This window comes from Pagrus pagrus, assembly GCF_965226575.1.
Source record: "Pagrus pagrus genome assembly, chromosome: 22".
Classification (NCBI taxonomy): Eukaryota; Metazoa; Chordata; class Actinopteri; order Spariformes; family Sparidae; genus Pagrus; species Pagrus pagrus.
In genome coordinates this window covers 23,569,820-23,583,370 of record NC_140204.1, presented here as the reverse complement: position 1 = coordinate 23,583,370, position 13,551 = coordinate 23,569,820, and the positions used below count along the sequence as shown (strand labels likewise).

At 41.5% G+C, this 13,551-nt stretch overlaps 1 protein-coding gene across 1 annotated transcript; it reads left to right on the top strand.

Annotated features, from left to right (window-relative positions):
• The first annotated feature begins 662 nt into the window (after positions 1-662).
• On the top strand, positions 663-9,863 carry vgf (VGF nerve growth factor inducible). The gene is made up of 2 exons (XM_084344291.1): positions 663-906; positions 4,092-9,863. The coding sequence occupies exon 2, from the start codon at positions 4,142-4,144 to the stop codon at positions 6,344-6,346; it is 2,205 nt and encodes a 734-aa protein (XP_084200417.1). The 5' UTR covers positions 663-906; positions 4,092-4,141; the 3' UTR covers positions 6,347-9,863.
• Positions 9,864-13,551: the final 3,688 nt, after the last annotated feature.

The window sequence follows — 13,551 nt, the reverse complement described above, 5'->3', positions numbered from 1 at the left end:
TGGATTTTTTTCTGTCTTTGTTCAACTTTGCAAGATAGGGCATTTTCAACATTTTTGTTTGTTTGTCGGGGAATACATTTTGATATGTTTTATTTGATATTGGATTAAGCTTGATTGAATTGAAGGGGACTGTTGGGACTTGGTGGACGTATGTGCTCAACTCAGTGCCATTCTAGTTATTATTGTGAATGTGTAGCCAGTCATATTATCATGTGATATGTTGTGGTTCTCATGTTTACTTTTCAGGACCATTATGTCAATCCACAGCATCCCATAATCTTTGTACACCTGCTCGTCTGCTCACATGTTACCTGTGTCAGTTCTTGACTGAAGGCCTACAGAAATGAGTCCATGATGAAGCCCACTTTCTTTACATTCTGATACATGCACCTACTCCTCATGGGCCCCAGAAAGGCTGGGTGCGGCCCTGAGAAATGGCACGCTAAATTGTGAATTCATTCACCAGCTTCTGTTCATTCAGCAGCTCCACCAGCACTGCAGCTAATTGGTTTGATCAAAGGGGAGGGGGGATCCGAGGGTGGGGGTTGCAGAAAAATCTTATGAATGAATCCCAGCCTGCTGACGTCAATGGGGACCGCTTGACGCATAAATCACGTGACCCGGGAGGGCGGAGGTATAAGACAGCCTCAGCCTCCCAAAAACAGACGAGCCAAGGAGCGGAATCCCGGGAGAGGATCGCGGGAGGAGACCGCAACTCAGTAACAAATAACAACAACAACATCCATGACGACACTTAACATTTGACAACACAACTTACACGCAACAACAACCCAGCAGTGCATGCAGTGGGCTCTGTGCATGTCAGCAGGACTTCGAACGCTCTGAGTGTGACGTGACGAGGAGGGGAGACTGGAATCCCCCCCCGCTGCTCCCACTGAACTGCAAGTAAGTGTCAACTTATCTGACATTAGACTTACTCTACCTTCTCCTCTGGAGAGAAAATCTGTGGACTGGCCGATAATATCAGTTTACTGAGAAATATTTTCTTAAATTTTAAAGACCACTCTACAGACTTGAATGCAAATCAAAGCTCTTTTTTGGAGCAGCCAATAAAACAAAATACAAGAGCAAAAGAAAAAGAGTGGAGCCTGATTTCTTGTGTTCGGGTTGAGGCAGGTTTGATAGTTGAATCAGAAAACTTCCCTTAAATATCCTTTAGACATGTGAACAATGACATATAATATTTTAATGATCATTCATCTTTTACAGTCAATCATTCTAGACATATAATCGTTTTTTCAATGAAACTGCATTATGTTGTGGTGAACTGCGGACCCTGTTGAAGCTGATGTATACTTGAACTACCATATTTCTTTGTTTATGGTGTAAACAAAGGTGGCCTTATTGTCCTCCTCTTCTTCCTCCTCCCCATCATCATCATCATCATCATCATCATCATCTCACAATTATCGTCATTTCCAGTCATCATCACAATGATTCGTTTTGCCAGATTGAAAAATGAAGTAGGAGAAGCTGTCTCAAACTGCACCCTTTATGTGCATTCAGGTGCGGTCACGTACACAGTAAAAATGTTATGATACTACAGTGACAATGACAGTCCTTTGTCGTGTCTAAACTGTCTGCCCAACACTGACGTTCATGCTGTTGGAGGTTTTGTGTGTAGGCTGCGGAGAGGTTACTCATGTTGACAGAAGTCTGGAGGTGGATTTATGCTGAAAGATTTTTCTTGATTCTTGTGTCTCAGACACGGATTATTAATCCGCTTTGCTGGTAGAAACCGTAGATTTACCTGTTCGGGCCAGAGAACCAACCCTCTGCTGGAGAGAATAAGACAGATAGAACCAGGCTGATTTGTTTGGTTTTTATATGGAGAGTCAGATCAGCCGTATTAGATCTTGCTTATCTTAATCATCCGCTGCGTGTTTGCACATCACGCATCACACATCCCCTGCAATCCAGCGCCTCTGCCTCCACTGCAGAATATGCCCGACTCAACCATTTGGTCTGTTTCTGGCTCTTTAAATTTCAACACGTTTCCTTAACAAATGAACCTGTTTCAGAGATGGTCATGGAACAAAATGTGCGTGTCTTGAAACATATCTGCACTAGTATAACAAATGATCTCTAAAAATCATAGCGACCATATTACTATGTTAAATCAAGTGAGATATGGCAGATTTTTTTTACTTGTCTCGATGAAACAAGGTTATGGCGTTTAAGTAGACATAATTACTGCAGATATTTGTTTGCAGTGGTGGCAAACACAGTGGCGTGGTGCCATATAGCACGGCGGTGGTTCATAATAAGAAGAGCTTGTTATTATGGCGATCTCCAAAATCTTAAACTGGAGAGTAGACAGATACGTGCTGCCTCTTAAAAAGAAGGAATGCAATAACATATATGTTATGTTTTGTCTGGCTGTTGTGCTATTTTAGACTAACCAGTAAATCTCAGTGTACTTGTTGCGCTTCAGAATGCGTTGTTGAATATTTCAGCACCAAGGACAGCAGCGGGTCCCTCCCCCGCCAGGGCCAGCTGCATCAGAAGCTTCCTTTGGTGCTTAGCTGAAAAGCCTAATATGCCCGTTGCTATGTTATAGTGTTGCTGACTCCTGCTCCCGGAGAGCCAAGCCATTTCATCTCTACACACTCTACCAGCAGCTCATTAGATAAAGTAAGGTTTCATTTGATCAAGATTTGGTGCCTTCAAGCTCTTCCTTGGCTGAAGACACATGATCAAGCTTATTGGGTGTTGGTAAAAGCACATGTGAAGTTCATGTTCTGGCTTTTTGTCAGAATTCTGAGAAAAAAAGTCAGAACTCAAACATTTTTTTCACAGTGGACCCAATCTTCTGTAGACATATGACACTTGACACGTTACACAGGAGGCTACACATGTGCCTTTCTAGCTAATTTGACTTTTTTTGTTGTTGTTGAAAAAAATTCAACAGTGGTTGACAAATGAAAGTTTTTTAACTGTTTTTTTAAAGACAATAATTAGCTATTTGTTCACATTTAGACTGTATTTCGCCAGAAAACTGAGAAATTTGAATGAGGTTTCTTAGTCAGGCTCCAGAATGATGATATGCTCTCATTTGCACATTAAAGAGAATGAAAAGTGTCTTCGTAGCATATCCTAAAAATTGTTGAGAAACACAGAATATTCTGTTCTCCTTGCAAAAATGTAACTGATGTCAACTTTTGTCACACCTGTGACTCTCTTTAGTCTTGTTTGTGTTAATCATGTTGTTGTATTTTATAGCTTTCAGATGGCATTGTTTTACCCATCTTTTTACAATATCCATTACCTTATCTATTGTCATTTCATTATTCTATTTAATTATAACAGTTCACTGCAAATTCAAATTCAGTCATTATCTAATCACCTCCATGATGATATAAAGTCAGGTGAAGTCTCGTAGTCCACAAAACATTTCTGGAGCTTCACAGTAAAACAGCGCTGCAACATTCTGCTAAACAACTGAAGTAGCTGGAGACTTGATTTAAAACGTAAACAAACAACAGAAAATAAAGATAAAATGGCTCCATACAGCTCATCTGGCATCCAATCCAATTCCAAATTGACTATAAAAGGTGTTTTACCTTTTTTCAAGCTGAAATCTTTGTTGTTGCTGCTGAGCTAAAATCATAAGTGTGCACCCATCTGAAGTGGGTGCATGAGCTCAATTTTCCATTGAGGATATAACATCTTTTCAGTAACATTTGGGATCTAACTCTTCTTTTCTTGGACTACTTCAGTTTTTTAATGTGAATGCTGCAAAGCTGTTTTGCTGTGAAGCTTCAAAAATGTTTTGTGGACAACAAAATTTCTCTAGACTTTCCACTGATTGTTGGACTGACTGGTTACTAGATAATGACTTAATTTTCATTTTTGGGTGAACTGTTTCTTTAACTGAATTTGAGCATCTACTTTTCAGCTTCCTTAATTTCACACAGGTTCAATTGTGCTCATCCTGACCTCCTATTTCCTGCAGAATAATCCAATAAGGACAACATTTCTATGATATTGTGCTGTTATTTTGTGCTACCGAAGTCTGATATATTTTTTTTAAATAATGATGTTTGACTGTGTTTTTCTATCTCTTCCAGGTATTTCTGATCTCTTTCGCTGCTCACAGCAGGTCCTGTTCTGAGTGGCCATGATTGGGTACCATGATGCCTCAAGTGCCCTTACCCTCCTGGTCCTCCTGACTGGGGCTTCCTTCCTCCATCTATCCACCCCCAACCTGATCAATACCCCTGGAGATGTAAATTACCCACACAGAGATACTCTCCCTGGGCTGTCAGTGTCGGGGGATGAGCAAAGACAGGATGAGGAGAGACGATCAATACAAAAAGAAGAGGCAGAGGATGAAGAAGAGCTCTTTAAAGATGTGGATCCCAAAACACTAGCATCAGTTTTACTTGAGGCACTGAATCGCTCACAAGTAGAGAGAAGAAGGGAGGGAGAGGAGCATGATGGCATGGAAGAAGATGTGAAGGCTGAGACAGGAAAAGTAGAAGGGGCATACAGAGAAGTGAGAACGATGGAGGGAGCAGACCGAGACAGAGATGCACGACATGAGTTAGAACTGCTGATGGCTGCACATGGGAGGAAGCAGGAGAGAGAGGAGGAAGAAGAGCGCAAGAACGCTCAGGAAGAAGAGGAGAAGATTACAGAGAAGGTGACCAGTCATACCACAAGCCAGACAATCCAGGTCCACACAGAGCAGCAGCCTGCTGGTCCAGATGGAAGAGGGGAGATTGGGCAGGTTACTGCACCCCAGCAGGGACCAAACAGCCCTGAACAAGGCAGCAATGATGAGGAGGAGCAGCTCAGCCCTGAAGAGCTAAAGAGCCTTGAGACCATGATGAAGGAGTTTCCTCGTTTGAACACTGCCAATAAGAGGGAGAGAGATTCTGAGCAAAACCAGAGAGAGAACAGAGGTTACAGCAGTTACAATGACATCATACCCGTCAACAAAGGTAGTGACTTAGCAATGTCTAAGAAGAAACTGAAATGGCAAGAGGAGACGCAGAAAGCTCTGAACTTCCCAACATTCAGAGGGAATTTTATGGATGACTTTGAAGACAGTAATTATGCTGCCAGTAATGCAGCACAGTCCCAGCTTCCGATAGAGCAGGAGGTGATGGAAGATGATGAACCGGAGGGGGAGGAGGAAGATGAGGAGGTGTTGAGTCCTGAGGAGGAGGAGGTGAGGGCAAAAGCAGAGCAGGAAGAGATGAGGAGGCAGGCGGCTGAGGCACAGAGAGCCAAGATGGAGGAGGAGAAATTGGCTGACATCGCCTCAGACATGCTACTGCGCTACATGGTCAAACAGAATAACGGGAATAAGAAGTACAGCTCATCTCTTTCCAATGCTGTAGAGGACAAGAGGTCCGATGAGGAACAGGAAGTCACAGAGGAGGACGATATCGATCCCCAGACCATTGACAAGCTGATTGAGATCTCGAGCAAGCTCCACCTTCCTGCCAACGACGTGGTGGATATCATCAGTGATGTGGAGAAGAAGAAGAAGAAAGACGTGCCACCTGAGATGATGTCTCGCTGGCGGCGACCTCTAACTCCATTGTCTTCTTCATTCTCATCTGCAAATGGTTTCCTTCCATCGCAGATTTCGACGAATCAAAATGGCTTCCCCATCACTAAGCACCCTCCTCCATCGGTCAATCTCCTCAAATCATGGTTCCAGGAGAAATCACCGACAAAATCGCAGAATCCCTGGAGCAAACTTGCAAAGCCGCTGCCAGCCAATCAAAATCTTTGGCCCATACCTCAGAAACCTCTGTCAATGAAACAGGAACTTTTGCTCAAATCACCCAAGTCTGTTTGGACTGGCTACAATTTTTACCCCTACACATACCCATCTTACTACCAGAGGAAGCCCTACCCAGACTATCACCCCATCTATTTTCCTCTTTACCCCAGACCCAAAGCTCGTCATTACATCCCCAAACCTGCTCACAAGTTCAACAACTTCCTGGGAAATTTTGCAGATGACGTTGAGCCTTTCCCTTCCAAAAGCCATTACCGCAGCTGGGTGCAGCCTCGGCTGAGAAAGCCCCCTGCCAGCCTCCAGCAGAAGCCTTACTACACTAGTTACCCTCTCCCTCTGTACCCCTGGACATTTCATCAAGTACCCCTCCCCAAACCACTTTCTCCTCCCCGAATGCCTGTGATCCCTGCTCAACAGAGGCAGGTTTATTACTCAGCCCTGGTACCTCCAGTGACGAGAAATGAAGATTATTATGTGGATGGAAAGCAGCAAGACAGTAGTAACCGTGACGATCTGGAGAACTACATACAACAGATACTCAAGAAGAGACCGCAAATATTGGACTGAAAGGTGGGAGGGAGGAGAGAATAGAGAAAAAGGAAAATAGGAGAGATGAGCAGAACAGAGTGTATTTTTTTATGATTTTGTTTTGTTGGTATTTGGTTTTATTTTACATTATTATGTAACAAGTTTCTTTCTCCTGTTTGATTGGTTTTGATTTGGACAAAGACATTGCTGTGGGCCTTTTTCTCAGAGGTAGTCTGGATTGAATGGAACTGTGGAGGAAAGATACACATTTGCACTCCTCTGTGAAGGATGGGAAACAGGTCTGTTGGAAAACGGGAAGCCAAGATTTGAATCATGCTAGAACTTTTTATCCAAAATCTCGACACGACAGCATTCTCCATTTGGACATTTTACAATGCCAACAAAGGAGGATGCCTGAATATGTTGCTACCTGCGTATTTAAAAAAATATTTTTTAGATTCAGAAAGTGAGATTTGGGTAAACCATAGGCAGTGATGGATGCTGGAAAGTGTTTGATGGCTGATGGACTTTCACTATCTAAGACAAGAAGAACATTTGTTTAATTATCTCAGGCAGGAAAATTGGAAAAATATTTCATAAGCAGAATAAATTACACAACATGGTCAGAAGCATGTGGATCCCCAACTTTCAGGCACATGTGACAGTTGAAAATGTGATTCCTAAACCATTATTACAGCAACATGAATGTGCTGTTAAACATCTGCTCTTCTGATTGCAAGCTTTCCACCAAATATTGAAACATGGCTGGTGGGATTTTCTTCCATTGAGCCACAAGAGCATTACTGACGTTTAACATTGATGGTGGGTCACAGTCAGCGTTAAAGGTCATCCCAAAGGTGTTGGATGAGGTTGAGGTCAGTATACAGGCCAGTCGAGTTCTTCCACATCAAACTGGGAAAACTATTTCTTTAAAGGTCTCACTTTTTACATGGGGACATTGTCGTGTTGAAACAGGAAAGGGACAAATAAAAAAACTCACACAAAGTTGGAGTCTCACTATTATCTAAAATATCACTGGAGCTTTAAAATTTCCCTTCAAGATCAAGATCATACCTAATGTGGGAAAAGCCTCATGCCAAAGCCATTCTCTATATGTATCTAATCTTTTAAAGAGTACATTTTTCTGCAAATGTATCATGTCATTGCATAAAAATACAGCACACATTTTCAGAATACCTTTTCATTATGTACTCACACATACCCAGCTTTACAATGAAATATAGTGCACCAAAAGGCATATTTCATAACAGAGCTGTTGAAGCCACACTAACACCACTATAATGGATGACTCACCCTTTTGCATAACTTCAATTACCTTGTTGCTATGGTGCCAAACCCTTGCCAAACTCTAAATTGCATTCTTTTAGAGTTGATGACTTCAGAGGATGATGCACTGGTGGAGGCACACTGTTCCTTTACTGAACACATGGAGTTTAAAGGACAAGGCTGGTGTTAGTCTATATTTTACTTATTGTCAACTAGTCCCATGAAAAGACCAAACCAAATGGGTTAGGGTTGTCTCTCATTACTCTCTGACTTCCCTACCCTGTCTGTAGCACTCAGCTACAAGCCTGCTTGTTTACAGCTTGTTTACTGTTTGCATGTAAAAATCTGAAAACATATATAGTTTAATTAACAAGATCCTTTCATCCATCAGTACTTGCTTGGAAAATAGTGTTTGTCCCACTTTCTACCACATCACAAGACTCCCTAGAGGCTTTTTGGCAGAAACCTTCTCATCTAAACAACCAAACTTCTTACAGGGCAGACTGTCACTTTCCATGTGCATAGATGTGAGGTCAAATACACAAATTATTGAAAAATAACATCCACTCAGAGCACAGGCTGAATCACAGAGCTCGCTGCTGCTACGGCCTGCAAAACCATGCCCATCAGGGTGCAATACCAAGCTTTTAGTGAGACCCTTGCTCTAAGACAGTTATGGTGTTGCACTCAGTTGTGTTTGAATGGAAAAAGAGCGCTTAAGAGAAAAGTTAAACCCTGGATAATTTCACATCCCTACTTGTACATTGTACAATGGTGCATTTGTTGCAGACTATTTTCAGTGGAGGGTTTATTATTCTAGTTAGTAAGTAAGTAGCAGGACGGTATATGTGGGACCAAGTCAATGTTCATGGTAATGAAGGAACATGTCACCCAGGGCAACAGTGTGCCGCATTGATATGTTGTCATAGTTTTTGGACAGCATTGGAGCTCCATGGCACAGAGGAAGAATATACAATTTGAGTACATGCACAATATTTGTTAGTATACTACATTCGTTTTTGGTTTTGCTCCACACATGGTGTATGTATATTTGTGGAACTGAAGATCACCAACACTATATTTATAATACAGAAAATCGCAAATCCTATCCTTGGAAAAATCCCTTCCATGGTTTTGTTATTGCACTACAAAGTGCCCTAAATCCCAAAACTCAACTAAGATGTTGATGATGTTAGTTTTCAACATGTGTTTTGTTTTTTCAATATCAACGTAGAGTGTATTTTGAAAGCTTTTCCACAACCAGCAGAAATTGGCTGCCATGCATGTTACTGTGACATCCCTACCATTCCACTTTTTTTTCCTTTGTACCATTTGATATTATCAATTAGATCAAGTCTATAATATCTTCTTTAATGGAACAAATGGGTGAATGAAAATGATTCTCTGGAACAGATTCCAGTGGAAATGGGAACAGTTTGCTCATATTTAGTAAGCTTGATTCACATTTTTAGGATTAGGGTTAGGGTTATAATGATAAAGGCATTTCCACTGATTGAATTGGATGCCAGTGCTATAAAAAATGATTGAAAAGAAGTTTTATATCTTAAAAAAAGATTGCAGTGCTGAGATTCCCTTTCCTTAAATGGCTACTGATAATCAGTTATCAATAAACACTTCCTTTCTCCCCTTTTCCTCTTTTTCAAATATGTCACTGCGAAAAATTGCAGATGTTGCTCTTTGGTCTGTCTGTATTGTTGACCTTTGTTGCCATCTGTTGCTAAGGGATGAACAAATCTGAGCATCTTTGTTGCCAAGCCGGACAATCTCATAATAAAATAAATAAATGTCAACATGAGGACAAAAACGACAGTAAACTGAATGGATACTTTTTGTAATTTATTTATTTATTTATTTATCTATTTTATGAGACTAAAAGGGAAGATGCACATTTAAAAAAAGAATGGGAGAAAGAGACTGAGATATGATTCGACAGACCAGACGTGAGGGTACACTGTCTGCACGTTTATGTATACTTGCATCAAAAAATGCTTCTTTGAAGACATACAAGCATCAATTTAAAAAGTATAAAAAAAATTTAAAGATGACCGAAACAATGACGTTGGTGTACCTTAAAATCATTGTTTAAGTCATGTATGCGGCGATTGTTGTCTATGGTCTTTCTAGATGTACCTTGTTGTAACCATCGTTAATAAACATGCGTTTGCTGGATGTAAATATGCGCATGTCAATGACTACTTTTGCTACACATAATGAAACAAATAAAGTCAAATATTTTATTACAAAAATGCTTCATTGTGGACAGAGAGACTTTTTATGTGAGTGTGAGAGAAGACAGCAAAGATCTTGGGTAGCTTCTTTCAAGCAACTGTTAAGGTTAAGAAAAGTCAGGAAGTCTTGAAATAACAACAAAAAAAAGAATAATTCTTGAATCTTCCATTAAAATTAATACAAACAATGTGTAATCAAAGATGGTGCAGAGTTTCTCTCTCTCTCTCTCACTGAATGGAGTGGATCTCAGCATTATTGTGCTTGTCATCAAGATAAATGACAACAAAATTAGTAATTAAAATGATAGTGTCATATTGCTTGTAGCCATCAGTGGGATCACTGAGCATTCATATTTTTATCATATTTTATCATATTATATCGTTCTGGACTGAATTTTCATGAACACCTGAGAAAGGACTGTAACATGTATTATAATGGTCCTGGACAAGGTAGTTGGCATAGATTGATTTAATTGAACTAAATGGAAAGACAGAAAGATGGACACTGGCCATCATGAAGATGCATTTAATTAGTTGTGGTTGAGCGCTCTGTTGACTTTAGCACTGTGCAAATAAATGCAACCTTATATTTACTTCAGCCAGATCACTGTGTTGGCACACCAGAGGAGCCCATACAAAAGGCTCTGGTCAACAAAGGCAGGGTTGTCGAACAAATTGCAACCTTATCTGCCAATCATATTTATAGTAAATCAAACATGCAGAAGTTCTCATTTTCCTGTAGACTTCTTTGCAAGGTGAACAACAGTCAAAACACGTCAAGATGGAAAGTCATTGAGAAATCAGGTGAGACAAGTATATGAAATGAAAAGGAATGTTTATTACAGCAGATGATATGTGATGATTGAGTCTTGACAGAAAGTCTTTGGCTCTTAGTCTCTACAGGCAGATTTTGTAATCAAGGGGCATTTGCACTGAGGAGCAGCAAGTAAAATTCCCCATTGAATACAGACACTGATACTGGTCACGGCGGACGATTCTGCTGAGACTGATGAAATGATGAACCTGCCTCATTAATCCAGCTTGTTTCATTGGCTTGGATGCATGGCTCTGGCCACTGTAGCGTCCTTCTAGCGGGCCGATGGTGGTTGTTTCATGGCGTTCTCCCAATGGGAGAAGGGAGTTTTGAACCTGGAGAGACTTCCTGGATTGCTGGGTTTAGCGCCCTTTTCCTTTTGTTTTCAGGTTTTGTTAATGCGTGGACGCCGCATTTTAGGCTTTTGTTTACATGCAGGCCTCTCTGGTTACGAGCGTGTGATGAGGTCCTAACAGTAATAACTGTCAAAGTGTGGACAGATGAAGCTACAGCAGCCTTACAGGACTCTTTTGAGTGCACAGACCGGCAAATGCTCAAAGATGCAGCCACTCAACATGATCAATCTTGAGGAATAAACATCTTCAGTTGTTGGGAATAAGAACAGTTTCATCAGAATGCTGGTGTTGATTTCGGGTCAGCATTCAAAACAATCTCACCTTTTCAAACTTAACATTCTGGGCTTGAGTACAACACTGCAATTGGACTGCCTCACAAACAGACCCCAGACAGTTAGGGTACATTCAGATGAAATCCGGTGGTGCAGCGGTGTGGGGGTGTCACTCTGTGGTCTGTGGTTGTGACATGTTGGGGACCTGCGCTGATCAGTTTGCTTGTTATACTTACAGCATGTGGGTCCTACTAGTAATTGTTTGTCATCATCAATGGATTTAAAATAACAGTTAACAACTAGGACGCGAGGCAGATCAGTAGGTTAAGCATGCTGGTCCAACAGTGATCATTGGCATCCACGGATGTGTTTTAGACTGATGTACAAAGCCAAACTGAGTGAATATACATGACACACTACGTTACAATCCACTGTGGTTTCATTCAGTCATTCATGCTACGAATCTGATCATCAGCTGCGGCCAGCATTGCCACAGCCAAAACGGACTACCCTCATTAAAATGAATAGGAAAACCTGTGTTTACGCTACAGCGCCTGATTTGATGTGAATCCAGCCTTCTATATGTTAGTGCTCAACACTGGAGCCCCCCAGGGCTGTTTGCCCAGCCCCCTCCTGTTCACACTGTACAACTATGACAGCTCTCCCATACATCAAGAGACCTACATGGACAACACCGCCATCATCAGCCACATTATAAACAATGATGAGTTTTTATCGGGAGGAAAGCAACAATCTACTGCTCAGTGTCAGCAAAACTAAGGAGCTGATTCTAGATTTTTTTTTAAAAAGGAGGCACCCAGCTATCCTCTCTAAACTATCAAAAAGGGAAAGAATAAAGTAATCTAACCCTAAATGAACCAAAGAAAACCCGAAAAACTGGACTACCGGTGATCTCCAACCCCAAACTAAAACAAACTAACAAAACAAAACCCCAGCACTGAAAAACCTGTGGGGGGAAAAGGACAACAAAGAGAAGAAGGGAAGAATATCCCCCTTCTGATGTGAGTTGGGCAGTGGCTCGAGAGAGAGTGAGCTTTCCACTCAATCCTCCTCAAATGCTGTCATCAGGTAATTGCAACACACCTGGGCAGGTGTGTCATCCTGGAAGATGAAAACACAGACAAAGGAAGGGAGGGCGCCAGAGAGCAACAGAGGGAGAGAGCTAGAGAAAAAGCCACAGGGAGAGAGAAAACAACCAGCCGGGCGCAACAGCGCCCCTACAGGCCCACACGTAACAGACACACACTCCTGTCTACATCGGTAGAGCTGAGGTAGAGCAGATGACCAGTTTTAGGTTCCTGGAAATCAACATCACAGAAAACCTATTATGGTCATTTCACATCACCACCCTGGTTAAAAAAAGTACAACAAAGGCTCGACTTCCTATGGACACTGTAGATTGGCTCTACAGATGGTCATCAGAGGGCACTAGGGTGCCAAAGTCTTCTTCACATGAAGAAGAATCTCATATACCTTCATGGAGTAAGACTTACTTACTTAGTTATTAGTTAATGATACACATTTTTAAATGAACAGAGTAAATATCATAATGTTAGTGAGTAAAATATATTTTATCTTTATAATTATTTTTATAAAAACAGAGATTACTTATTGAATATGCGCAGTAGAGTTCCCCCTGATGCCCCCGCCTGCCATTTCCGCTCAGCCCATAGACCTTACACTGTGAAGACGTCCCATTTTATTGTTGATGAGGGTTCTCAGTCATCCAGGTCATGGTAATTCTAGGTGCTGTATCGTAGGCGACTGGACTTGTTTCAGTTTCTTGAAGACCTCACCTCTCATCCAAGAGGCTTCTTCAGTTCTAACTACTGGAGAGGAGTTCCAGGCTTTTAAACTCTGTGTGGAGTGTTCTTACAGAGTAGTTTAGGACACGTGTGCGCTCTGAGTTTCAGAGTCGTTAGGGCCACTTGTGGTTGTTGAACCAACCGGCCTTCATGGGGGTTACTAAGGCTAGGTGAGCCCAGGTGTGAATGGTTGTTAAGCTGTCTTCTTCTATCTATCTATCTGTCTGGGGAGGGAACTCAGTACTGCACTGTAGGTGGGTGATAAGTAATGTTGTAGGCCATCTCCTCTGTTCAAAGACGGTCGTTTCAGTTTGACATAGATGGATTCTTTTACTCCTCTTTTAAACCATCTGTCTTCTCTGGCCAAGATGTTTACATTGTTGTCCTCAAAGGAATGATTTGTCTCCTTCAGATGTAAGTGGACAGCAGAGTCTTGACCT

Bases quoted from the DNA above. Each gene is read 5' to 3' on its own strand.
- vgf (XM_084344291.1), top strand. From the start codon at position 4,142: ATGATTGGGTACCATGATGCCTCAAGTGCCCTTACCCTCCTGGTCCTC.